Below are 26,505 nucleotides of genomic sequence, written 5' to 3'. Positions count from 1 at the left end.
GGGGATGTCCTTCCTTTACTACTTTAGGATGTAATAAAGAAGGCCCCAAAGCTCCGTCTGTCTAATCTATCACCAGTGCCAAGTCTTGTTTTCCCTGTTTTGCTGGAGGGTCTTTCTTTTGAAGACCCAGAGATGTGGACTGGGACTCTCCCATATCGTTTATTGTTAGGGGGTAGTGATGGATAGGCACACACAAAACCAGAATGTGTAAACACAGAGAAGGGATTTTGAAGATCAGCTGTCACTTGCTCTTGTTAACGGTGAGGTCATAACCTTATTAGTTGTCCACACTGTGTTCCAGAAAAAGCAGGGTGAACCACACCTGACTTTTTAATACTAAACATGCAGAGACTGCCTCTTGGTGATGCGGGAAAGAATCATAGAATATCAGGGTTGGAAGGGACCTCAGGAGATCATCTAGTCCAACCCCCTGCTCAAAGCAGGACTAATCCCCAATTTTTGCCCCAGCTCCGTAAATGGCCCCCTCAGGGATTGAACTCACAACCCTGGGTTTAGCAGGCCAATGCTCAAACCACTGAGCTATCCCTTCCCCCAAAGGGTCTTTTAAATCTTCTCCATTGATCATGAAAAGGGCACCAAGCCAATCCTTTTCCCTCTGCAGGTCACCTTTACATTATTTTTAAAATATCATGTACTATTTTTTTTTAAGGGTGCTGGTGAAAGCCCTAAAGAACAAATCTTTCCTTTGTTCACAAAGTAGGTGCTGAACTGTTTGCCACAATGTATTCTTCCTCCATTGTGCCTTAAACCTGCCTATAGGGGGAGAGAGGGGAGTTTAATCTCCATGGATTATTCAGTCCTTGGGTGTAGGCTGAAACTGGCAACAAGAGGGCCAGTTAGAGCCAATAGTAATTGTGATGTGGCTCTCTGCATGTAGGAACTGGACTGGGATGACCTGATCAGTGACACCAAACAGCCTTCAGATGTTAGACCCTTTGTAACTACCAGCAGGCTGAATTTGACCTAATATGCAAGTGAAAGGCTCCATATTCATACTCGACCTATATGCATGCCTGCTCTTCCCCCAGGTTTATCATCCCCTGGATGTGAGAAGGAACAACTTCTTCAGACTCCTTCACAGAGCACTTCTCTGTCTCCCTGGATGGATCCTGAAAGGACCCCCTCTCATTCCTCTGAGAAGGGCTTTTAAACTCTTAGTGCATGGCTACACTTGCAGATGTAGAATGCTGTGAGTTAAACCCACCTTCATACAGCTGAGTAGGGAAAGCGCTGCAGTCTGTCCACACTGACAGCTGCAAGCGCACCGGTGTGGCCACATTTTGGCACTTGCAGCGGCATTGGGAGCGGTACATTATGGGCAGCTATCCCACAGAGCACCTCTTCCCATTCTCGCGCTGTGGCTTGTGGGAACGGGGCAGGGAGTGTGGGGCATTCTGGGTCCTGTCCCAACGCCCCGTGATGCATTGGTTCGCACCCCCAGCATTCCCTTTGCTTCCGTCCACATTTGGCTCCATCTTTCAACGTTTTTTGTACTGTGCGCTCTGTCTTCCCTTTCGGTCTGTGGGAATGGAGCCCAAACTGCTGAGGAGTATGCTGACGAGTCTCACCAGCACGTCACGTTTGGCAGTTGAGTTATTCCTTATGATCCAAAGTGACAGTAAGGACTTGACGATATCGACTCGAGTAACGCATAATGACATGAGTTTGCTTGTGGCATTCACGGACACGCTCACCACCATAGAATGCCGCTTTTGGGCTCGGGAAACAAGCACTGAGTGGTGGGATCACATTGTCATGCAAGTCTGGGATGACGAGCAGTGGCTGCAGAACTTTCGAATGAGAAAAGCCACTTTCATGGGACTGTGTGAGGAGCTTGCCCCCACCCTGTGGTGCAAGGACAAGAGATTGAGAGTTGCCCTGATGGTGGAGAAGCGGGTGGCTATTGCCATCTGGAAGCTGGCAACTCCAGACAGCTACCGATCGGTCGCTAAACAGTTTGGAGTGGGGGAAGTCGACCGTTGGACTCGTGTTGATGCAAGTTTGCAGAGCCATTAATCGCATCCTGCTTGGAAGAACTGTGACTCTGGGTAATGTGCAGGACATTGTGGCTGGCTTTGCACAAATGGGTTTCCCTAACTGTGGAGGGGCGATAGATGGGACGCATGTTCCAATTCCGGCACCAGCCCACCTAGCCTCCGAGTACGTTAATCGGAAGGGGTATTTCTCTATGATTCTCAAGGCGCTTGTGGATCACGGTGGGCGTTTCATTGACATTAACGCAGGCTGGCCCAGAAAGGTGCATGACGCATGCATCTTTTGGAACGCTGCCCTGTTCAGGAAGCTGCAGAAGGGGACTTTTTTCCCAGCGCAGAAGATCACGATAGGGGAAGTCAAAATGCCCATTGTGATCCTTAGAGACCCTGCTTACCCTTTAATGCCGTGGCTCCTGAAACCCTACACAGGGAGCCATGTCAACAGCAAGGAGCGGTTCAACAACAGGTTGAGCTGGTGCAGAATGACTGTGGAGTGTGCTTTTGTCCGTTTAAAGGACTGCTGGTGCTCTCTGATGGGAAGCTGCACCTGGCCGATGACAGCATCCCCGTGCTTATATCCATATGCTGTACCGTCCATAACATATGTGAAGGGAAGGGTGAAAGATTCACTCAGGCATCCTTCCATCTGGGGTGTCTTCCTTCGCCTCAGCACCCTTTCTCCCACTTTTCTCCTCCTTCTCCTCCTCCTCCCGCCTTGTTGAACTGGGCTCTGAAGTGTCCATGGTGGTACTCGGAATGGAGGTGGGGTCGCCCCGAAGTATCGCGTCCAGCTCTTTGTAGAAACGGCAAGTTGCAGGGGCAGCACCGGAGCGGCTGTTTGCCTCACGGGCTTTGCGATAGGCATTCCGCAGCTCCTGCACTTTAACCCTACATTCAGTGCGTCCCTGTCATGGCCTCTTTCCATCGTGTCCCTTGATATCTGCCTGAAGGTATTGTAATTCCTACAGCTGGAGCACAGCTGGGACTGGACCCCTTCCTCCCCCCAAACACTGATGAGGTCCAGCACCTTGCCATTGCTCCATACTGGGGATGGCCTGGTGCTTGGAGGCATGGTCTCCTGGAAAGATTCGCTGAGAGCCCTCCACACCTGGCTGAGCAAACAGGAAGGGGATTTTAAAAATTCCCAGAGAATTTAAATGGCGGGTTTGATGGTTGGTCACCTGAGGGCAGTGAGTAGAGTTCAAAGTGATGACCAAAGTGGCTAGCAGAGGCATTGTGGGACACTTCTGGAGGCTGATCAGAGTGCTCTATAGGACCAGGGCATCCACATTGGCGATGCGGCGCTCCAGTGGGGGCACAGTAAACATTATTCCACTCGCTGAGGTGGAGTACCAGCAACGCTGCAGTCGCGGAGTCAGAGCGCTCTACATGCCTTGCTAGTGCACCCGGGACTCCTTTTATTGCTCTGTAACTCACAAGTGTAGCCAAGCCCTGAGTGTTTTGATCTCCAGGCTCCCAGCTTTGGCAAAACAAACTCTGACACTTCAGCCTGGAGACAGGATCTTAGAAGCTAACAGCTTGCCCCATTGTCTTCCAAGTATGCACTTGAGGCTGCTTACCTAGGTTTATTGCATTGCTTTCCTGTTTGTTCTCCCTTCAGATCTTCATTAAGTTAGATCAGTACAGTCTTATAGGAAATTCTATTAACTCACCATAGTTACACAATAAATGTACCTCCCTGATCAGGTCACTTAACTATTCATATAATTATGGCACATCAGTAGTTATAGATTAATACATTGCAGCTCATTGTCTGTCACAACTGAATCCTATGTGTGTGTATGTGCTGTTTGTTTGCAGGAAATATATATTAGCCTAGAGTTAAGTCCAATGGCAACTGATAAAAATAATATTGATTCTAATTTTTTTAGTAGATGGTTTTATAAAAACAAACATTTATAGATTCATAGATACTAAGGTCAGAAGGGACCATTCTGATCATCTAGTCCGACCTCCTGCACAGCGCAGGCCACAGAATCTCACCCACCCACTCCTACAAAAAACCTCACCTATGTCTGAGCTATGGAAGGTTTCAGAGTAGCAGCCGTGTTAGTCTGTATTCGCAAAAAGAAAAGGAGTACTTGTGGCACCTTAGAGACTAACAAATTTATTAGAGCATAAGCTTTCGTGAGCTACAGCATCCGATGAAGTGAGCTGTAGCTCACGAAAGCTTATGCTCTAATAAATTTGTTAGTCTCTAAGGTGCCACAAGTACTCCTTTTCTTTTTGAGCTATGGAAGTCCTTAAATCATGGTTTAAAGACTTCAAGGAGCAGAGAAGCCTCCCTCAAGTCACCCATGCCCCATGCTACAGAGGAAGGCGAAAAACCTCCAGGGCCTCTCCAATCTGCCCTGGAGGAAAATTCCTTCCCGACCCCAAATATGGCGATCAGCTAAACCCTGAGCATATGGGCAAGATTCACCAGCCAGATACCCAGGAAAGAATTTTCTGTAGTAACGCAGATCCCACCCCATCTAACATTCCATCTCAGGGGATTAGTCCTATTTACCCTGAATATTTAAAGATCAGTTACTTACCAAAATCCCATTATCCCATCATACCATCTCCTCCATAAACTTATCGAGTAGAATCTTAAAACCAGATAGATCTTTTACCCCCACTGCTTCCCTTGGAAGGCTATTCCAAAACTTCACTCCTCTGATGGTTAGAAACCTTCGTCTAATTTCAAGTCTAAACTTCCTGGTGGCCAGTTTATACCCATTTGTTCTTTGTTATACTTATAAGAAGCCCACGGGATCTTTATAGGGGAGAAGGCAGCATGCTGCATTTATTGAGAATACAACAGTTAGCATATGCTTTTCATTCACACACACAGTCTTGCCGGTCGATGTTTAGAGTTACCAGTCCAGAGTCTGGATCAATCTAGTGGCCAGCCAGATTGGTCTCAGAGGAGAGCAGGGCTCTGTCGGTCGCGATCCAATGCTCCTGGAGTGTGGCAAGACGAACCCAAAGTCCCATGGCCATGCACCCTGTTCTTATAGTCTTTTTTCTCTGTTGAAGTCTATGGATTTTGCTGTGTCAGTTTGTGACCGGTTACTTCTTAATTGGTGTATCTTTTGATGTAAACATTCCAATACACCTCCGAGAGGGTCATCCTGTCCTGGTTCTGATGTAATCAATTGTCCTGCCTTTAGGGGTGCCAGCCTTCATCTCAGGGTCATCAATTTGCCCTTCCTTCATTATGGATGTGCGTTGATGATTCTGTGGTGTTGTTAAGTCTCTTTACTCCTTCTTCCTTGACCATCTGGCTATAATGATTGCCTTCACACCTTATCTTTTCCTGATGCATACATTCCTCATAGACAGACAGTCTTTTTACAGAGACCTTTGAGAATACAAACAGTGTCAGTTTAATTTGAATCTTCTTAACATAGACACAGTAAAGATCCTCAAAAAGAAAAGGAGTACTTGTGGCACCTTAGAAACTAACAAATTTATTAGAGCATAAGCTTTCGTGAGCTACAGCTCACTGTAGCCGATGAAGTGAGCTGTAGCTCATGAAAGCTTATGCTCTAATAAATTTGTTAGTCTCTAAGGTGCCACAAGTACTTCTTTTCTTTTTGCGAATACAGACTAACACGGCTGCTACTCTGAAACCTGTCATAGTACAAGATCCTGTCTCTTACTTACTAAATCTTAAAACAAAGAAATGTATATTTAACTAGAGTGCCTAATTTACATATTATAACTTATCCTAAAACAAAAGGGTGACCATAATCAGTATAAGGATTGTTCTGGTCTATCCCTGCCTTAACATCAGTACAGACACTGGCAGTCTGTCAGATGCATTTCTACCAATGTCCCAGAGGGTCATTCCTTTCTGCTATTCAAATAGGGTGGCTGGTAAAATGAAATCAAGACCTACATTAGTACCTCTATTCTTATAGTACAATTATAAAATCCTGCTCCTACACATTGACAAAGATGGAAAATAGTCAACTTCCTTCTCTTTCTGTTTGCACTGCAGGCTGTTGTTCACACATAGCCACAGGATGTGTTCTGCAGGCTAGTGTGTGGGTGCGTGCGGGCGTGTGTGCATTCAAATACATGCATGCTCACCAGATGGCTGCATCATTGCTCTAACTGAATTTTGTCACCATCTTAGGCTTATGAAACGACTAACTACAGCTCAAAATTCTTCAGCTACAATTAAAATAAACCTATAGAATAGATCCTTCTGAAAAGGGAAGAGGCACCAAACTATAGCAAAAAGTAAACATGTACAATCCAGTAAAAAATAGAATAAAATAAAATTTGAAGCCAGGAGTCCTGGTACAGCTCTGTGTATATAAAAGACAGTGTGTGTAGATTGCGAGTAGGGTACCAGACTATGTGTTAGGAGTATCACATTTTTTCCCTAGCTCTGCACATAATGTGTGACCTTAAGCAAGTCACTAACTTCTCTGTGCTTTAGCTTCTCTATATGGAAATAGCAATACTTTCCCTTGTTGTAAAGTGCTCTAAAATCAATGGAGGAAAAGTGCTAAATTTTAGAATACAATTATTTTTTATGTTTATGTAACTCATGCTAATAACTGCATTTACACTCCGTGCTTTCTAAGCCACATGGTCGTTGCTCTTTCATTACTTTGTCTGATGGAAATTCTAAGGCAAGAAGTGATGGGAGTAGAATAGTATCACACAACTTAGGTTACTTCTGGCAGCTAGATAACCTGTGCCTTGTCTGACTCTGTCTATGGCCATTCATGACAGGTAGGGGATGAAGAAATACCTCACAATATTGGCTGCTTTGATGCCCAAATATAATGTCAAGGAATAGCTCTTGGTGTGGTGTGAGAACTTGGTACAGTATAAAGGCTGAGAGCCATGACGGATACTGTAACCTATGCGATTAGGATGGAATCCAGGCAGGTTGCAAATAACCTTTAATGGGTTTGATGTATGCCTTGTTTTCCTTTCCTTTTTCACAGGCTGGCAATACCAAATTTAACCGAGCTAAACTGCTGAATGTAGGATACTTGGAGGCTCTGAAGGAAGAAAACTGGGACTGTTTCATTTTCCATGATGTGGACCTGGTGCCAGAGAATGACTTCAACCTGTACATGTGTGACAAACAACCAAAACACCTTGTAGTTGGCAGGAACAACACTGGGTACAGGTAGGAATGAAAGAGCTTGGAGAACATTTTGACTAGTAATTGCCAGATTATTGGTAACGTTCCCCTTTCTAAAGGACCCTTAGATTGGTGCATTCCCTGCCATCTCATTTAATACTCTGCCCTTCTACAGTGCCTTCCATCCAAGGATCTTTACAAACATAAATGAATTTAGTCTCTCATATCACCAGTGAAATAGGTCACTGTGGTTAGCCCTGTTTCTCACATGGGGAAATGGAGGTTCTGAGGGGGCTAAGTGATATACCACAGGTTATGCATAGACACTGTGGCAGAACCAGGAATTCATTTCAGGTTTCCTGGTCCTGTGATTTTAGCAGGATCATCCTCCCAAAAGTTACTCTAATAAAGTTTCCTCTTCTGTAAGATCTTCATATCAGGCCTACATCTGCAGAAGAGGAAACTTTATTAGAACAACTTTAGGGAGGATGATCCTGCCTCTCTCATTAGCTGTTTGTACAGATCATAGCACAGTGGGGTTCTGATGCCAGTTGGGCCCACTAGGTGTTATCGAAACACAAATAATATATCTAGAGTGTGAAATAGGAAATCAAGTCCCACCCGCCTCAAATAAACAAGGCCGTCAAATCTGGCCTGAATACTTAGAGGAGTTTGAGTAGGAATGCCGTAGCGTTTTCTTTGAAGATGTCCTTCCTTTTTTTATGCCATGCCAATACAAATATTAGTGATAAAAGTTGTGCTACTCAAAAGCTGATCTGCAGTGTGTGAAAGTAGAACTCTTTTATACCCTTTATAAAGAGATGTGGGGAGGGGAGGGGCAAGGAGAAGACTTTAATGTGCAAATCCTTACATGGGATAAACAGCCTCTTACCATATCTTTCCCAGACTTGAAGAAGAACTCTGTGGAGCTTCAAAGCTTGTCTCTTTCACTAACAGAAGTTGGTCCAATAAAAGAAATTACCTCACCCACCTTGTCTCTCTTACCACTCAGTCAGTCTAACTCCAGGATTCCAACTAGACTCATAACAGATTTCCGGAAGTACTGTGCCTTGCAAAGAGAATACCAGGGGCCATAAGACAGCCCACTGAACACAGTAGCAGCAAGCACCCCAGTTATTCAAGAGACAGTTGGATTCCAGAAGAGTAACAATGGAATGACCCTTGAGGCACTTGAATGGCCTCAGATGTCCTAGTTACTGTATCTGTTTTGAGTAATGAATCACAGATGAATTTTTGCTCTTACTAGCCATTTTCTTACAGTTAATTTTCTAAGCTGCCTTTTGTCCCTGGGAAAGAGCTGTTAGTTTTCATTCAGATGACTTAGTGGTTTGAGCCTTGGTTTGGAGGGGGGGCGGGGAAGTCTGTCAGAGGGCTAGGTATGTTGTTAAGGCACTGGACTGGTGATCTTGGGTTAATTCTTGGCTCTGCCACACACTTCCCATGTGAGCTTGGACAAGTCACTTTTTAAAATCTCTGCCTCCTGTACCCATCTTTAAAATTGGGACAGTTCTTCCCTATATCCCAGCAACTTCATTATCATGTGTGAGAGATTCTGATCCTATGTTCAGGAGAGCCATGTAAAAACCTAGACAGATAGAGCCCTAGTGCCTGGAACCATGTGTTAAAAGCCCATCAGGATTGACTCAGCCTTTTGTCCTGCTGAGGTGGATAAACGAGGCAGTTTACTAGGTGCAGATCTTTCAAACAGGACCCAGGCGTTGATTTTTGTTTTTCCCAGTGGGTGCACCACCCGTGATTGGCCTCTTCCCCAGAGACTCTGTCCTTGCTCTGCCTCTTCCTGCCCCTGTTCTGCCGGCTCTTCCGATGCTCCTCTCCGCTCCCCTCCCACAGGTGTCATTTGACTGCTATTTTGTGGGGAGGGGGCAGGGGTGTGCCCATGCATGCACACACGTGCACACTAAAGCCAGTTTCTTTGGCTCACTGCCTCTCTCCCTCTCCTGGAGTGGTACCTGGGGGTGGGGGTGGGGGGTGGGAATGGATTGGCTTAATGGGAGCCCCAGCTGATGCTGGCAGCCACTCCGGCACCAGCTGTGGCAGCAATGTCACTGCTCTAATGCTGCTGCAGCCACCTCCCTGCTGGGGCTATTGTTGCTGCCGAGCAGATGCCACATGCTGAGCTCCTGCTTCCTCCCCGCCCATTCCCGTAACCACTCCTCTTCCCTATCCCCTCCCCCTTCCTCTCCCCACTGTCCCCTGCCCCCTCTCCTTCTCTTCCCTGCCCACTGTCTATTCTTCCCCCCCACTCCTGCACACACTGTTGTATGGTGAACAGGCGTGCATTAGGACCCAGGAGGCAGCGGCCTGGAGCACTGAAGAACAGCTGCTCTGTCCTGCCCCCTCTGCACTCCCTGAGCCAAAACATACCGGGCAGGGTGGGTAGAAGGGGGAGGCACAGTTTACGAAGGACAGAGTCCTCCTCCTGCCCTGAAGGTAGAGCAGAGCAAGCCCTACAGGGCAGCTCGGTGCTCACATAAATCGGGGTGGGGGGGGAGAAGTGGCACATGACCCCATGTAACACCCCCCCCCCACACACACACCTCACCTCTGTTTGAGGGGCAGTGCCTCCCTGCACTTCCCCAAACTATGCCTATGCTCCCTCCCCTGAGTGCCTTCTGCTGGCTGCTCACTCCTTTCTGTCCCTCCTGCCTTAAGGGCGAGTGACGGGGGTGAGGGGGTGGAGAGGAGCAAGCGGCGGAGGCTTCGAGGAAGAGGTGAGGCAGGGGCATGAAGAGGCACAGCATGGGCGGGGCCACAGGGGAAGAGCCACAGTGGAGGCAGGGCTTCAGTGCAGAGCGCGGGCAGGGCCACTGTCCATGGGTGCTGAACATATCCTATTTTTTTTCCGTAAGTGCTTAAGCCCCAGAGCGCCCACGGAGTTAGTGCCTGTGAAACAGGACCTTAAAATGCAAGGGCCTATCTGTTGTACATAGACACTTTTATAAGGCATTTTTTGTAAAAGAAGGGATTTGCCCTAGTGGCCTTGTAGAAAATTGCCTCTCACCTCCTGTTGCTACGTGGTGACTGTCTACTTGGCTGCTGCACTCCCCCCAGAGTGGCTACATTTTGGTAGTTCTGTATTTATGTAGTTTGCAATTTGATCTTTGATTCTTTGAGACGGTAAGAAACTTTTGTCATCAGACTTACAATATTGAATCCCAGAAGTTGAAGATGGAAAACCATTCCTGCTCCCTGGGGCCAGCACACAGTTGTTGCTATTGTATATTTTCTAGTGTGTTTTTTTTCCCAGTCCAGTTTTAACAGTCCCAGGTGAGAGGCTTCCACCTCTTCCCCTAAGAAAGAACCCCTCTGAGGTTGCTGGAACACTAATACATGCACAACCGGGTCATTAGGTGGAGTCTATCACTCCTTTCCTTTTGCTTTGTTAAAAGCCCATTCACAAAACTCAAAAGAGATTGGCTTTTCCTGTTGTAATAAGCTGTTTTCACCCTTAAAACCTGTCGTGCAACAGGGTGTCTTGAGTAAGGCAGTTTTGTGGAGCTTCACCTGATGAACAGCAGATTAGAAACAGCTCTTTATTATCCCGCACAACAAGTATTCACTGTTCCGCAGATGGGCATCCTGGAATTTTCCCAAGGCTGGGATGGTGCCACTTGATTTGCTTCAAACAACAAAATCACATTCACATTGAGGCCCATAGGCTGATGGCTATAAACCCTTGTTTACTGTTCCAGCAAATGTGGATTATTGTGAGCAATGGGGATAATTATTTGACAGCACTATTGCAGGGAATCCAATGACTCATCCAATAGAGAGCAAAACGGGATTGTGAAATGGGTGGGGTGTTTGTATATGAGGCCTCATTATAATTCTATTTACTTTTATAGATTCATAGATACTAAGGTCAGAAGGGACCATTCTGATCATCTAGTCCAATCTCCTGCACAGCGCAGGCCACAGAATCTCATCCACCCACTCCTACGAAAAACCTCACCTATGTCTGAGCTATTGAAGTCCTCAAGTCATGGTTTAAAGACTTCAAGGAGCAGAGAAGCCTCCCTCAAGTGACCCATGCCCCATGATACAGAGGAAGGCGAAAAACCTCCAGGGTCTCTTCCAATCTGTCCTGGAGGAAAATTCCTTCCCGACCCCAGATATGGTGATCAGCTAAACCCTGAGCATATGGGCAAGATTCACCAGCCAGATACTACAGAAAATTCTTTCCTGGGTAACTCAGATCCCACCCATCTAACATCCCATCTCAGGGGATTAGGCCTATTTACCCTGAATATTTAAAGATCAATTAATTACCAAAATCACATTATCCCATCATACCATCTCCTCCATAATTTTATTGAGTAGAATCTTAAAGCCAGATAGATCTTTTGCCCCCACTGCTTCCCTTGGAAGGCTATTCCAAAACTTCACTCCTCTGATGGTTGGAAACCTTCGTCTAATTTCAAATCTAAACTTCCTGGTGGCCAGTTTGTACCCATTTGTTCTTGTGTCCACATTGGTGCTGAGCTTAAATAATTCCTCTTCCTCTCCTGTATTTATCCCTCTGATATATTTATAGAGAGCTATCATATCTCCCCTCAACCTTCTTTTAGTTAGGCTAAACAAGCCAAGCTCCTTGAGTCTCCTTTCGTAAGACAAGTTTTCCATTCCTCGGATCATCCTAGTAGCTCTTTTCTGTACCTGTTCCAGTTTGAATTCATCCTTTTTAAGCATGGGAGACCAGAACTGCACACAGTATTCCAGGTGAGGTCTCACTAGTGCCTTGTATAATGGTACTAAAACCTCCCCCTTATCCCTACTGGAAATACCTCTCCTGATGCATCCCAAAACCGCATTAGCTTTTTTCACTTTGCACAGATCTAATGTGACTGGCCTGAAATGAATTCAAAACCTTGAATTGAAGTCAGTGTTTTATTGGTCCTCCCCATTCCTTGGCAGGCTTAACCCACTGTCCCATTTCAGATTGCTAGAAGAGCTACTAGTTTTAGGGGCAAGGGGTCATGCTTTCAAATGGGCTTGCACTCAAACCCCCACATTCGTCTGTACAGATGAGGTACTTGCTGGTCCATCTAGCTGATCAAATCAGTCTGCTTTTCTAAACCACCCATCACTACAGTTTGTAGGTAGTGAGAGACAGCTAAAATTCACAGCAAGTTCTATCCAAAATAGGACCTCAAACCCTTTTGCCCCATCAGTCCTTGCATGCTGCAGCCTGATGATCTCCTTTTGCATGCTGGAGGAGGAGGTGAAGGGAAAGCAGAAAGAGAAGTTGTAAGAAGGAGAGGAAGAAGAGAAAGAAGAGGTGAGACATCAGAGGGAGAGTGAATCCAGCCAGAACAGCATCTTTCATTACTCACAGACAGACAAGGCATTCTGTCTCTAGAGAAGCAGACTGCAGTCCCAGAGAATGACAGGAGTATAAGGGGTAGCCTAAATCATCCAACTGTAGAAAGAAAATAGGCTGGTAAAATAGGTGGGTGGGAGCCCTTATTTTGGTCATTGGTGGGAGACTGTTCCATGTTGACAGGTTTCAGAGTAGCAGCCATGTTAGTCTGTATTCGCAAAAAGAAAAAGGAGTACTTGTGGCACCTTAGAGATTAACAAATTTATTTGAGCATAAGCTTTCGTGCGCTGTAGCTCACGAAAGCTTATGCTCAAATAAATTTGTTAGTCTCTAAGGTGCCACAAGTACTCCTTTTCTTGTTCCATGTTGGGCACACTAAAGAAATGATCTTGGATCTTCCAGGCTCAGTTTACTTTGCTTATCTTCAGTATAAACTGTAATGGACACCTTCTTCCAGTCTCTTCAGCTTATGCATTACATCTACTTAGACTTACTCACCACTCATATAATTTATAGCTACTTGCATATCACCTGGCAGGCTGTGTTGTAACCCAGGCCTTGAAGGCCAGAGGAGAGGAGTGTGTCAGAAAAAGCAACTAGCAAGAGGGTAAAAGGGTGAGTAACATGTGTCACCTAATTGGTGTAATTTCCAGGACAGAGAAGCTAGAAGCTGAAATTAATCTCCCTTAGAGGCAAGCTCCTTTACACTAGTTTATCACTGTGTAACTTACAATTACAGATCTTACACATCACCTCTGAATTTGTCCTGCAGTGCCTCTAGCTTCGTACCATTGCAATCTGTTTTTCTTATCCAGTCTTCAAGATTTTACTGTCAAATTGTAATACTACCAATCCACTGATAAGAAAATAGCTCGCCTTTCTTTCAGTATGTCATTATGTAGCCTTGCTGCCTCCCTTTTCATTTGGAGCTCTTGGGATACAGAGCCATCTTTGACTGGCAAGGACAGATCCAGAGTTGAGGAGCAAAGCAAAAAACGCTCCAGACTGCCAGTTGGAGAGAGAGTTGTTCTGATTAGCACTCTGAAGTGAATCATTGTTTTTTGGAGCAAAATGGGCCTAAATCCAGGACCTGAACACCTTTGAATTTTGGAGAAAGTTCAGACCTTGATTCAAACTTTGCAGCTTGGGCCCAAGGTTTCAGGGCTGTGTTTCCAGTAGTATTAGTTCTTAAATTTCATATCACTTCTATCTTTCAATTTTTTTCACTATACCTTTTTGTCCATTTCTAGGTTGCGTTACCAGGGATATTTTGGGGGAGTAACTGCTCTAACAAGGGATCAGTTTTCAAAGGTGAATGGATTCTCGAACAATTACTGGGGCTGGGGTGCAGAAGATGACGACCTCCGAATCAGGTAACCAAATGGCAAGTGGGAAATGGGTGTATATGGTATGTGGATGAATGGAATATCTGCCGATAATATCTCAAATGTGACTTAACATGAGTACTTCAGTTCAGATGGAATAGGGAAGGGACTGTACCACTGGAAGTGCTTGAGATATGAAGAGTAAACGAGTTAGGGAATTTGCAATGCGTGTGGCAGGGTATTAATGGCTGATCAGCAGTGTGTTACTGGGTGGTGGAATCTAGATGACAACTGATTGTGGTTGTCCCTGGTAGCAGGATACTTACATAGCTGCACTGTCTGTGTGATGGGGAAATGATTGATTTCACCAAGAGCAGAAGCGTTAATTTTGAGTAGGATTTTCAGTGTTGTTTTCTTCTGTGTATCCAGAAGAGGGGCATCCCTTGAGAATCCTCCTCAGGGCTGCAGTGGAAGCAATTACATCTGTATTCTGTTCTTTCACTCTGTATTAAACATTCTACTCTCCTTTGATCCTCCTCCTAAAGGAAATTCTGTGAAGAGAGTCTGAGGATGCAAACTGAGTGCGTCTCATTCATTTGACAATTTACTGCTTATTCAGGGTGTGTCTACACTATGAAATTAGGTCGAATTTATAAAAGTCGATTTTTAAGAACGATTTTATACAGTCGATTTTGTGTGTCCCCACTAAGCGCATTAAGTCGGTGGAGTGCGTCCACAGTACTGAGGCTAGCATCGACTTTTGGAGAGTTGCATGGTGGGTAGCTATCCCACAGTTCCCGCAGTCTCCGCCACCCATTGGAATTCTGGGTTGAGATCCCAATGCCTGATGGGGCAAAAGCATTGTCACAGGTGGTTTTGGGTACATGTCGTCAGTCGCCCCTCCCTCCATGAAAGCAACGGCAGACAATCGTTTCGTGCCTTTTTTCCATGCGAGCGCCATACTGCTTTCAGCAGACGGTGCAGTGGGTCTGCAAACTGTCATCATCGAATGACCACTTCCGCTGCCACTCTGCTTTTCTGCTCTCCTGGTGGTCCTCTGTCTATGTGACCGTCGTCATCCACTGCTTCCGCTGCAACTCTGCTCAGCTGCTCTTGTCTCGCCATACCACGGCAAGCATGCAGCCCGCTGAGCTGTTGTGTCCTGGAAGCAGATGTTGCAGTAGGTCTGCAAAATTGGTCATCCAACCACCGCTTCCCCTGCAACTCCGCTGTCCTGCAGACGCCATACTACGGCAAGCATGGAGCCCGCTCAGATCACCATGGCAGTTATGAGCAGTGATGAGCTGCCAAAATCTTAACAATGGGTTCCCTCCTCACCCCACGAGGGGGTCGTTGCCAACACCAGTCCCCCGGGACTCCTGCCCCATCCAACCCCCCCGCGTTCCTTGATGCCCCCCCCCAGGACCCAGGACCCATCCACTCCCCTCCCCTGTCCTCTGACTGCCCCAAGAACCAGGCAGGAGGGTCTCGTGGGCCACCGTAGTGGGTGCCCACCCCACCCCTAAGAGCCAGAGGCAGCTGCCGGGGGCCGAGGTGGGGGGTCCCGGAGGTGCTTACCTGGGGCAGCTCCCAGGAAGCATCTGGCAGGTCCCTCTAGTTCCTAGGGGCGGGGGAGCATAGCTGGGAGGGAGCAGGGGGAGCGGCTGCTCCCCCCATTGATCACATCAATAGTGGCACCTTAGGTGCCGACTCCCTGGGTGCTGTGGGGCTGGAGCACGCATGGGGAAAATTTGGTGGGTGCAGAGCACCCACTGGCAGCTCCGCACCCTGTGCCTGGCCCCAGGTCACCTCACCTCCGTCTTCCTCCTCCCCTGAACGCGCCGCCCCACCCTGCTTCTCCGCCCCCCCGGCTTCCTGCGAATCAGCTGTTCGGCAGGAAGCCGGGGAGGGCTGAGAAGCAGACAGCGGCTTCCCGCTCAGGACCAGGGGGCCAGAGGTGAACTGGGGTGGGGAGCGGTTCCCCTGCACTCCCCCCCTCCCGCGTTACCTGCTGCGGCGCGGGAGGCTCTCCTCGCGCCCCCCCATCCCCGCCCCAGCTCCCCTCTGCCTCCCTGGGCCTGAGCGGGAAGCCGCGGCCTGCTTCTCAGCCTGCCCCAGCTTCTCGCGCGAACAGCTGATTGGCGGGAAGCCGGAGGTGAGGGGCGGAGAAGCAGAGTGGGGTGGCACGTTCAGGGGAGGCGGTGGAGCTGGGGTGAGCTGGGGCCGGGACCGGGGCCACGCCGGGGATGGGGCAGGGAGGGGAGCTGCCGGTGGAGCTGCTCTACAACCACCAAATTTTCCCCTTGGGTGCTCCAGGGTTGGAGCACCCATGGAGTCGGCGCCTAAGGCGCCACTTTTGGCTGGTTAAATTTAGAAGCCCTTTTAGAACCGGTTGTCCCTCGCGGAACAACCGGTTCTAAAAGGTCTTCTAAATTTAACAACCGGTTCTAGTGAACTGGTGGGAACCGGCTCCAGCTCACCACTGGTTATGAGCATTGTAAACACCTTGCACATTATCATGCAGTATATGCAGAACCAGAACTTGCCAAAGCAGGTGTGTAGGCAATGGCAACACGGTGAGGAGAGTGATGAGGACATGGACACAGACTTCTCTCAAAGCATGAGCCCCGGCAATTTGGCAATCCTGGTGGCACGGGGGCAGGCTCATGCCATGGATTGCCGATTCTGGGCCCGGGAAACAAGCACAGACTGGTGGGACCGCATAATGTTGCAGGTCTGGGATGATTCCCAGTGGCTGCAAAACTTTTGCATGCATAAGGGCACTTTCATGGAACTTTGTGACTTACTTTCCTCTGTCCTGAAGCGCAAGAATACCAAGATGAGAGCAGCCCTCACAGTTCACAAGCGAGTGGTGATAGCCCTCTGGAAGCTCGCAACTCCAGACAGCTACCAATCAGTTGGAAATCAATTTGGAGTGGGCAAATCTACTTTGAGGGCTGCTGTTATCCAAGTAGCCAATGCAATCACTGAGTTGCTGCTATCAAAGGTAGTGACTCTGGGAAATGTGCAGGTCATAGTGGATGGCTTTGCTGTAATGGGATTCCCTAACGGTGGTGGGGCGATAGACAGAATGCATATCCCTGGCTTGGGACCGGAGCACCAAGGCAGCCAGTACATAAACCGAAATGGGTACTTTTCAATGGTGCTGCAAGTACTGGTGGATCACAAGGGACATTTCACCAACATCAATGTGGGATAGCTAGGAAAGGTACATGAAGCTCGCATCTTTAGGAACTCTGGTCTGTGGGAACAGCTGCAGCAAGGGACTGACTTTCCAGACCAGAATATAACCGTTGGGCAGTGATGAGATGCCAAAATCTTAACAACCAGTTCCCTCCTCACCTAACGAGGGCGTCGTGGCCTGCCCCCGCCCTCCGGGACTCCTGCCCCATCCAACCCCCTCCCCTGTCCCCAACTGCCCTTGGAACTGGGCAGGAGGGTCTCGTGGGTAGTAGGTGACTGTAGTGGGTGCCCGCCTCGCCCCTAAGAGCCAGAGAGACCTGCCAGGGGGTGAGGTGGGGAGTCCCGGCGGTGCTTACCTGGGGTGGCTCCCGGGAAGCATCTGGCAGGTCCCTCTGGCTCCTAGGGACAGGGTAGCGTAGCTAGCGGGGGAGCAGGGGGAGCGGCGCTGTCATAAATATAAAGGGAAGGCTAACCACCTTTAAATCCCTCCTGGCCAAAGGAAAAAAACCCTTTTACCTGTAAAGGGTTAAGAAGCTAAAGATAACCTCGCTGGCACCTGACCAAAATGACCAATGAGGAGACAAGATACTTTCAAAGCTGGAGTGGGGGGAAACAAAAGGGTCTCTCTGTCTGTGTGTTTTTTCATTTGCCGGGACCAGAGCAGGAATGCAGGTCAGAACTCCTGTGAAGGGTTAATAAGCAATCTAGTTAGATATGCGTTAGATTCTGTTTTGTTTAAATGGCTGATAAAATAAGTTGCGCTGAATGGAATGGATATTCCTGTTTTTGTGTCTTTTTGTAACTTAAGGTTTTACCTAGAGGGATTCTCTATGTTTTGAATCTGATTACCCTGTAAGGTATTTACCATCCTGATTTTACAGAGGTGATTCTTTTACTTTTTCTTCAATTAAAATTCTTCTTTTAACAACGTGATTGCTTTTTCATTGTTTTTAAGATCCAAGGGTTTGGGTCCGTGTTCACCTATGCAAATTGGTGAGGATTTTTATCAAGCCTTCCCCAGGAAAGGGGGTGTAGGGCTTGGGGGGATTTTGGGGGAAAGATGTTTTCAAGTGGGCTCTTTCCCGGTCATATTTTGTTAGACGCTTGGTGGTGGCAGCAATAAAGTGCAGGGACAAAAGGAAAAATAGTTTGTACCTTGGAGAAGTTTTAACCTAAGCTGGTAAAAATAAGCTTAGGGGGTTTTCATGCAGGTCCTCACATCTGTACCCTAGAGTTCAGAGTGGGGAAGGAACCTTGACAGGTGCGAACCGGCTCCAGCTCACCACTGCCATTGGGGATATTGAAATGCCTATAGTTATCCTTGGGGATACTTACCTCTTAATGCTGTGGCTCATGAAGCAATACACAGGCACCCTGGACAGTAGTCAGGAGCTGTTCAACTATAGGCTGAGCAAGTGCAGAATGGTGGTAGAATGTGCATTTGGATGTTTAAAAGCGCGCTGGCGCAGTTTACTGTCTCGGTTAGACCTCAGCAAAACCAACATTCCCATTGTTATTACTGCTTGCTGTGTGCTCCACAATATCTGTGAGAGTAAGGGGGAGACGTTTATGGCGGGGTGGGAAGTTGAGGCAAATTGCCTGAGGGCCGATTATGCACAGCCAGACCCCAGGGCGATTAGAAGAGCACAGCAGGGTGCACTGTGAATCAGAGAAGCTTTGAAAACCAGTTTCATGACTGGCCAGGCTATGGTGTGAAAGTTCTGTTTGTTTCTTGATGAAAACCCGTCCCCTTGGTTGACTCTACTTCCCTGTAAGCCAACCTCCCTCCCCTCCCGCCTTTGATCACCGCTTGCGGAGGCAATAAAGTCATTGTTGTTTTAAATTCATGCATTCTTTATTAATTCGTCACACAAATGGGGGGATAACTGCCAAGGTAGCCTGGGAGGGGTGGGGGAGGAGGGAAGCACCAGGTGGGATGGTGGAGGAGGGAAGGACGGAGGGACAAAGCCACACCACTCTTGAAAACTTATTGAATGCCAGCCTTCTGTTGCTTTGGAATCCTCTGCGGTGGAGTGGTTGGGTGCCTGGAGCCACCTCCTCCCACCCCCGCGTTCTTGGGCATCTGGGTGAGGAGGCTATGGAACTTGGGGAGGTTGATTATACAGGGGCTGCAGTGGCAGTCTGTGCCTTTCCTGCAGCTCAACCATACGCCAGAGCATATCAGTTTGATCCTCCAGTAGCCTCAGCATTGCCTCCTGCCTCCTCTCATCACGCTGATGCCACCTCTCTTGTTGATCCAGCCATCTATCCTCTCATGCGTCCCTCCTGTCCTCGCGTTCATTTTGTGCTTTCCTGGACTCTGCCATAGTCTGCCTCCACGCATTCTGCTGGGCTCTTTCAGTGTGGGAGGACTGCATGAGCTCGGAGAACATTTCATCGTGAGTATGTTTTTTTCGCCTTCTTATCTGCACTAGCCTCTGGGACGGAGGTGCTCGTAGCAGTGTAGAAACATTTGCAGCTGCAGGAGGAAAAAAAGGGAGAGTAAAATTGAAAGACACGTCGACCATTTAAAAGGAGGGGCTGATGTGTTTGGGTTAACGTGCAGCACAAACCCAACTAACCCCCCCCCCACAATTCTCTGGGATGATCACTTCGCCCCTCCCCCCACCATATGGCTAACAGCGGGGATGATTTCTTTTCAGCCACAGGCAAACCGCCCAGCAGGAACGGCCACCTCTGCATGTCACCTTAATAAAATTCCCCTATTTCAACCAGGTAACCATGAATGATATCATTCTCCTGAGGATAACACAGAGAGATAAAGAACAGATGTTGCTTGAATGCCAGCAAACACCGGGACCACACGCTGCCATGCTTTGTTCTGCAATGATTCCAGACCATGTGCTACTGGCCTGGCATGGTAAAATGTCCTACCATGGAGGATACAATAAGGATGCCCGCTCCAGAAACCTCTGCAAAGGCTTTGGGAGTACATCAAGGAGAGTTTCATTGGGATGTCCCTGGAGGATTTCTGCTCCATCCCCAGACACGTTAACAGACTTTTCCAGTAGCTGTACTGGCCGCGAATGCATCCCAAGTCTTCAGGACAAATTAATCATTAAACACGCTTGCTTTTAAACCATGTATTATATTTACAAAGATACACTCACCAGAGGTCCCTTCTCCACTGTCAAGGTCAGGAGCCCGGTTTGGGAGGGTATTGGCTCCAGGGTGATAAAGAGGTCCTGGCTGTCGGGGAGAATGGTTCTCCACTTGCCTGGTGTGCGCTATCTTTAACCTCCCCCTCCTCATCATCATCCTTGTCCCCAAAATCCTCATCCTTGTTGCGTGAGACTCCCTTGCAGGAGTCCACATACAAATGTAGGTGTAGGGGCACCCCTTAGAATTGCATGCAGCTCATTCTTGAAGCGATATGTCTGGGGCTGTGACCCCGAGTGGGTGTTTGCCTCTGTGGTTTTTTGGTAGGCTTGCCTGAGCTCCTTAAGTTTCATGCGGCACTGCTGCAGGTCACTGTTATAACCTCTGTCCTTCATGCCCTTGGAGATTTTTTCAAATAATTTGGAATTTCGTCTTTTGAAACGGAGTTCTGATAGCACAGATTCATCTCCCCATACAGCAATCAGATCGAGTACCTCTTGTTCAGTCCATGGTGAAGCTCTTTTGCGATTCTTGGACTTCATGGTCACCTCTGCTGATGAAATCTGCACAGTCACCTGTGCTGATCAGCTTGCAACGGTGGCCAAACAGGAAATTAAATTCAAAAGTTTGCAGGCTTTTCCTGTCTACCTGGCCAGTGCATCCGAGTTGAGAGTGCTGTCCGGATCGGTCACAATAAAGCACTCTGGGATAGCTCCTGGAGGCCAATACCATCTAATTGTGTCCACACTATCTCAAATTCAACCCAGCGATGTCGATTTCAGTGCTCATCCCCTCTTCGGGAGGAGTACAGAAATCGATTTTAAGAGCCCATTAAGTCGACAAAAATGCCTTCATTGTGTGGATGGGTGTAGGGTTAAATCAATCTAATGCTACTAAATTCGACCTAAACTTGTAGTATTGACCAGGGTTCAGTCATCAAGAAGCCTTAGGGCTTCAATTCTTCAAATCCTATTTAGCTTTCTGACTGCAAGCTAGATGCTCTTTCAGCTGCTTTGGTGACAAATAGCCCTGGGTACTTCTGAATTCTGTGGCCACGAAATTTGCTTTTGAACTCTCCACTTGCAGGAGGATTATGCTCCATAAACTTTTATTTAAAAAACAAAACACCCAAAATGTTCAAAGGTGGGTGCCTGAAGTTAGGCTCTTAAATGCATGTGAGGTACTTCAAGTATCTAGTACTTGTTGTTGCAGAGACCCTTCAAAATGTAAAGAGGTTAAATTGATGCGATGATGTGTGGTGTCTCAGTCTGCAGACAGCCTGAAACAATAGTTCTGAGAGGTACCAACTGCCCAGTGATTGCAGTGAGATGTTCATTCTGTACCCTATCGATGAATGTGAACCTTTTGACTTCATTGGGGCCAGAATATCAATATTATTATTTTCTTGTCCATGTGTCTTGGTCCTTCTAACAAACAGCCAGTTTATCCCATTATGCTAAACTGCCTCTCCTGTTGCCAAAATTTACAATGGTCCCCTACCTTAGTAGCTGAAATCTTTAGCTTCCCTCTAACTTCTTCAATGCCATTGTGTTTTCAATGTAAAAGCCTGTTGCTCATTGAAAATGGAATGGGCAGCATAAAATAATGTGAATTTAATATAAAAATAAAAATAAATAATAGAATTAAATATGCATTCCATCATACAATCAAGACAGACTAGACTGTTTTGTTTTTAATTTTCCTGATGCTACCCTGGAATTTTCAACTGTCACCCGAGAGCCTCAGAATCCAGCGCCCTTGCCACAAAAGTTAGGCCAAATTCACTGTAGAATGAATGAGGCCTTGCCATAGACTCCCTAGATGAATACAGCCAACATGAAACAGGCTGCAAGGCTAGAGAGAAAGAATGGCTGTTTAAATGCCCTGTAGTATAATGTGTTTAAACCCCCAAATAAGCCATACTAACTTAACAGTTAATTGCTTGTGGTCAAAAGGAATGGATGGCTGGAGCCCTAACTGAGTGTGCTGTGGGAAACTAGAAGTTTGCTGGGCTCCATTTCTATGGTGTGGGGGAAAGAGGAAGGTGTGTCTGAGTTCTTTTGGGGAGTGGCTCTCTGTTCAGTCTATATACATATGTTAACTCCCCATCATCCTCTAGATGCCCTTGACATGTCTGTGACTCTCTTTCTGCCATGCTTAAAGGTACTGTTCTGCTCACGGTAATTTTATTACTTTCAGGGTTGAGATGCAGAAGATGAGGGTGATGCGGCCATCCCCTGCTGTAGGAAAGTACACTATGATCTTCCACACAAGAGACAGAGGCAATGAGGCGAATAGAGAAAGGTGAGTCAGGACTAGCATTCCGTTCTACACCCTCTCGCCGTAGCGGGAGACAGAAAGGACTGATGGTGCAGCCTTTCTCCTGCTAACACCATTTGGGAAAGTGCTTTCTGAGGTGTCCTTCTCCTGTGAGCCTTATAGGAGAAAGAGGCTCACTAGCTAGGCTTGTTCCTGGAGACCATTGCATGGTATCTGAGCACCTCTTAAAATTGTGCACATAAATCATCCCCCCCCCCACCACTAGCTAAGACAGAGTTACAGTTTCAGGCACATATCCATCATTTGGGTGCACATTATCTTTCAAGCCTCAAAGGTTAGAAAGCCAGGAGTTTTCATGAAATTGTAGGCTACCTGTACATGTGAATCTGATCCTGCTGAGGGAAGGGAAAGCAGGACTCTATGCTTCCCAGTACACATGCACACATGAGAATAGATGTGAAACTGTGTAAAAGGAACCCGGTCTTTAAAGTGCTCGCATTTCTCCTTCAGATCCACCAATAGCATAGGTGTAAGGTAGAGCTTGATGCTCCTCTGCTGTGAATTGTAACGGCACCTCCAGCTCTGGAGTAGGGGTTTCTCAACTCTATAGTCCTATAAATATTTTTTCTCTGATTTATATCCTTAGGATGAAACTCTTGCGGCAGGTGTCCCAAGTGTGGAAAACAGACGGGCTGAACTCCTGTTCCTATAAACTGCTGTCAGTGGAGCACAACCCTTTGTACACTAATGTCACAGTGGATTTCAGTATGCCACCCAAGATCTTGTAACATTGTTTCCTGTAGATTCTAGGAGACGGAAATAGATCTTCCTCTTGCGGTAGCTGCTGCAGTGACTGGAAAGGCAGTGTTCTGCCTGAAGGGGTCCCCCAGCAGCACAGAGACAGTGCAGAGGAAATAGCATCTTTCATCCTTTCTAATTATTTGGTTACAAATTTGTTTTGTGGCAGCGCTGTGCGTTAAGCTGGAGACCTGGACTGACCGAGTGGATATGTCACCATGCCTGTTAGTTTGTTTTCACTGGGATATTTAGAAAGTCTATTTGTTTGGGCTGTTGACTTTTCATTGGCCTTGTTGGGAACTTGAACTACACCCACTGAAAGCTTCAGCTCCTGTAGCTGTTTCCAAACCTTCTGCCATTAGAGAGCAGGACATAGGAGCCAACATTGCCATGTTTTCTAAAGGAGCGAGGCTGTTATCATACAAAGCACAAGAGTATTTCATAGCCTAAAGTCTTGTTTAGAAAGGCTGATTTGATCTCAGCCTGGGCAAGTGAAGAAAGGGAGAGGGAAGTAATCATGTTAACTGCAGTCACATTGAAGAGAGTTTAAAAACTCTCAATAAAATACAACCCATTTCACTCCAAAGGATTCCCTTGTCCTTCATCAGTTCAATTCAGTACCTGTGGGAGTGCTCAAGAGTCCTGTGGGTATATGAAAGGCTCGCTTATTTCTGCAGCAAACCTGTAATACAGACAGTAGTATGGTTATCACCTACTGTGCCAGTCTGGGCTGGGCATTGAGGGAATACACACAAATAAGTCGTGTAAAATGGATTGAGACTACCCACAGTTTCTTGCTTCCTAGACACTGATAGCCTGGTGCTCAGTGTGGTATAAATACCCAGTAAGGTAATGACTTGGCTTTTTGTAGTTCTTGCTTTAGAAAAAATGGGATGGATTTGTGGATAAACTGGTTAGCAGTTGCAGTAAATTGCAAGTTTTTCCACTGCAAATGCATGGGAGTGGTGTAAGCCCCTTCTCTACAGCAGCAGACAGAGCTGTGTTGACGCTTGATGGGTAGATGTTGGTTGCAATCAATAAATGTAAGATCATAGTCTTCTCAAGAAGAAAAGCTTTGATTCTGATGTTTGTTATATTAATTCCTCTAGAAAGCAGTAAATTATTACATAGAAACTTAAATGTTAAAAACCCTCTTATGGTAGCATGAAGGCTAAAGAATTATTTCCTAGCTAGTTGCTAACCATATTCATTCTGTCCTGCAGAGGAAAGACTCAAGCTGTTAAGGCTTACTGCTTACAAGAACAGTGTCCATCTTGGCCCCTGAGTTTGCCAACTGCATCCATTTGACCTTCAGACTATCTCTGAAATTACTAATATTTTGGAATGTAGCAAAAATTGCTGAGATTTTAAAACCAGTGACAGATTTTTCACTTCCACTATTTTCTGTTGTTGCTGATGGTCAGGCAGGTGGTTTTTTGAGAGGAGCGGGGAAAAAAACCCTCCATCTCTCCCCTATGTAAAACTGTCCCAAAAGCAGCTGTTGCTCAAGCCCACCAGGGCTGAACAGGTTGACTGTATACGGTGAGGTCACAAAGGGGGCAGGATCTTCCAGACACTGTTTCAGTCTGAAAAGTTAGATTTTTTTATACTCTTACCTTTTTCCTCAAATCAACCAAATGGGCCAAATTTTACATTTCAGTCATTCTTGCTCTCACTGTATTGTGTGCTTAGAGTGGTTTTATAATGGGAAAAGTGTGGAGGGTTTTCCTAACTTATTTCTCAAAACCAAGGATTTTGATAGTTTTTTTTGTTTTTTAATTCTGCCAAAAAGCAAGAGACTGTATCTTGAAAATTTGAGACAAAAGGTCAATGTTTGGAAAACTAAAAATGTGTGGAAGTGAAAATTACAAATAATGTATAATGGAAATAGCAGATGCTTGCTATCATTAATGTTATAAAAGCTATGAGACACTGCTCCAACATGAACACTTCAAAAAGAAAAGGAGGACTTGTGGCACCTTAGAGACTAACAAATTTATTTGAGCATAAGCTTTCGTGAGCTACAGCTCACTTCATCAGATGCATCATATGCTGCCATCTACTGTTTCCCCCTGAACACTGCTGCAATAACTGCTCCATTTAGTAAGGAAGCTGCAGCTGTCAAAAGTGTCTGTTTCATGCAGCAGAGATCAGCAGCCCAGAGGAACTCTGTGCGACTACAAATTCTGTTGTGCCTATGACACAAGGACTTCCTCATTTTGGGACTCGTAGACCTCATATGGTGGTGAGTATGATATAGTCTGTAGACTGAATACAAAGCGGCTGCTCTGGAGAAGTGTTTTTTAGAACAGACTAATCTCTAGTGCCACCTAATGATAAAAGGAAATTAAACTGTAGTTGCATTTAGTTTGGACCTCTTGTCCCCCCCACAGAAGGCTACCACCAGTCTACACTGAACAGGAAGGCAGAGTTAGCAAGTGCAGAAGACAGTAGCCTTTATTAATGGTATCTCTCTTTCTCATATGCCAGAGCTTATGCTCTTTCTAGTAGTTTCTGGATGCCATTTGAGAAGTTGGTTGGTGATAATTAAGTCCTGTTTTAATAGGCACAGGACATAAACTAGAGCAGCTTGGTAAGGCATAGAGAAGGAGCAAACAGCAGAGATAGTTGAGACATTGAGGCTTTTAATCCTAATGTGTGCGGATTCAGACCCTGCTAGGGGAAAGGAAATAAAAAAATAGGGCCTTCCCTTGCGACTGCTAGTCCTTACACAGCCAGTCTGTTGATTATCAGGACACAGTACAAAGCCTGTGTCTGTGTACTTCTGTCTTGTTTGGGGGGGTGGGGAAGGGAGAAACGTAGTTTGTATTAAGAAACAGGACAACTCCAAGTGATGCTTTATGGCAAATGTATCGAAAGGGTGCCTTTTAGACATTGATTTAATCTATCTGGGTGGTGTACAGAGTCCAGCTTCAACCACTTCTCTTTTACCCTGGGTAAAAGCAGACAGCTCAGTAGTACATCTGTGTTCTTATTCCTATTAATGCTAAGTAATTTTTCCTTAATATGTCTCTTCCCGCATCCTACACCAGAAAGGATCCAGAATGGAAGGCAGTGTGAAATGAAAGATAGGGGGCTTACCTTAGCTGGCAGTTAAAAAGATTCAACAACCTAAGAGAATGACTGGTCTAATTAAACTTTCTTTATTAGTGACTAGTCCTGAGGGTCACCCCACAGCTATTTAGCAATGCTGCATTCCTCTTCCCCCAAAGAGATTAACACATTTAGCAGTGTGACCTCTAGACAACACACAGAAGGAGTAGG

The 26,505-nt window shown here is 46.5% G+C and overlaps 1 protein-coding gene across 4 annotated transcripts in view; it reads left to right on the top strand.

Moving 5' to 3' along the window:
- B4GALT4 (beta-1,4-galactosyltransferase 4) overlaps window positions 1-23,806 on the top strand; it is a 72,143-nt gene extending 48,337 nt beyond the window's left edge. For all 4 annotated transcript variants that reach the window (XM_038393934.2, XM_043512299.1, XM_043512298.1 and 1 more), the window contains exons 4-7: window positions 6,989-7,176; window positions 13,744-13,866; window positions 22,342-22,446; window positions 23,069-23,806. In XM_038393934.2, coding sequence (XP_038249862.1) covers window positions 6,989-7,176; window positions 13,744-13,866; window positions 22,342-22,446; window positions 23,069-23,210 — 558 coding nt within the window. In that variant the 3' untranslated portion in view covers window positions 23,211-23,806. The remainder of the gene's footprint in view (window positions 1-6,988; window positions 7,177-13,743; window positions 13,867-22,341; window positions 22,447-23,068) is intronic.
- Window positions 23,807-26,505: the final 2,699 nt, after the last annotated feature.

The sequence above is a fragment of the Dermochelys coriacea genome, chromosome 1, assembly GCF_009764565.3.
Source record: "Dermochelys coriacea isolate rDerCor1 chromosome 1, rDerCor1.pri.v4, whole genome shotgun sequence".
Lineage (NCBI taxonomy): Eukaryota > Metazoa > Chordata > Testudines > Dermochelyidae > Dermochelys > Dermochelys coriacea.
The sequence above is the reverse complement of the archived record's forward strand: the minus strand, read 5'-3'. Positions and strand labels throughout refer to the sequence as shown.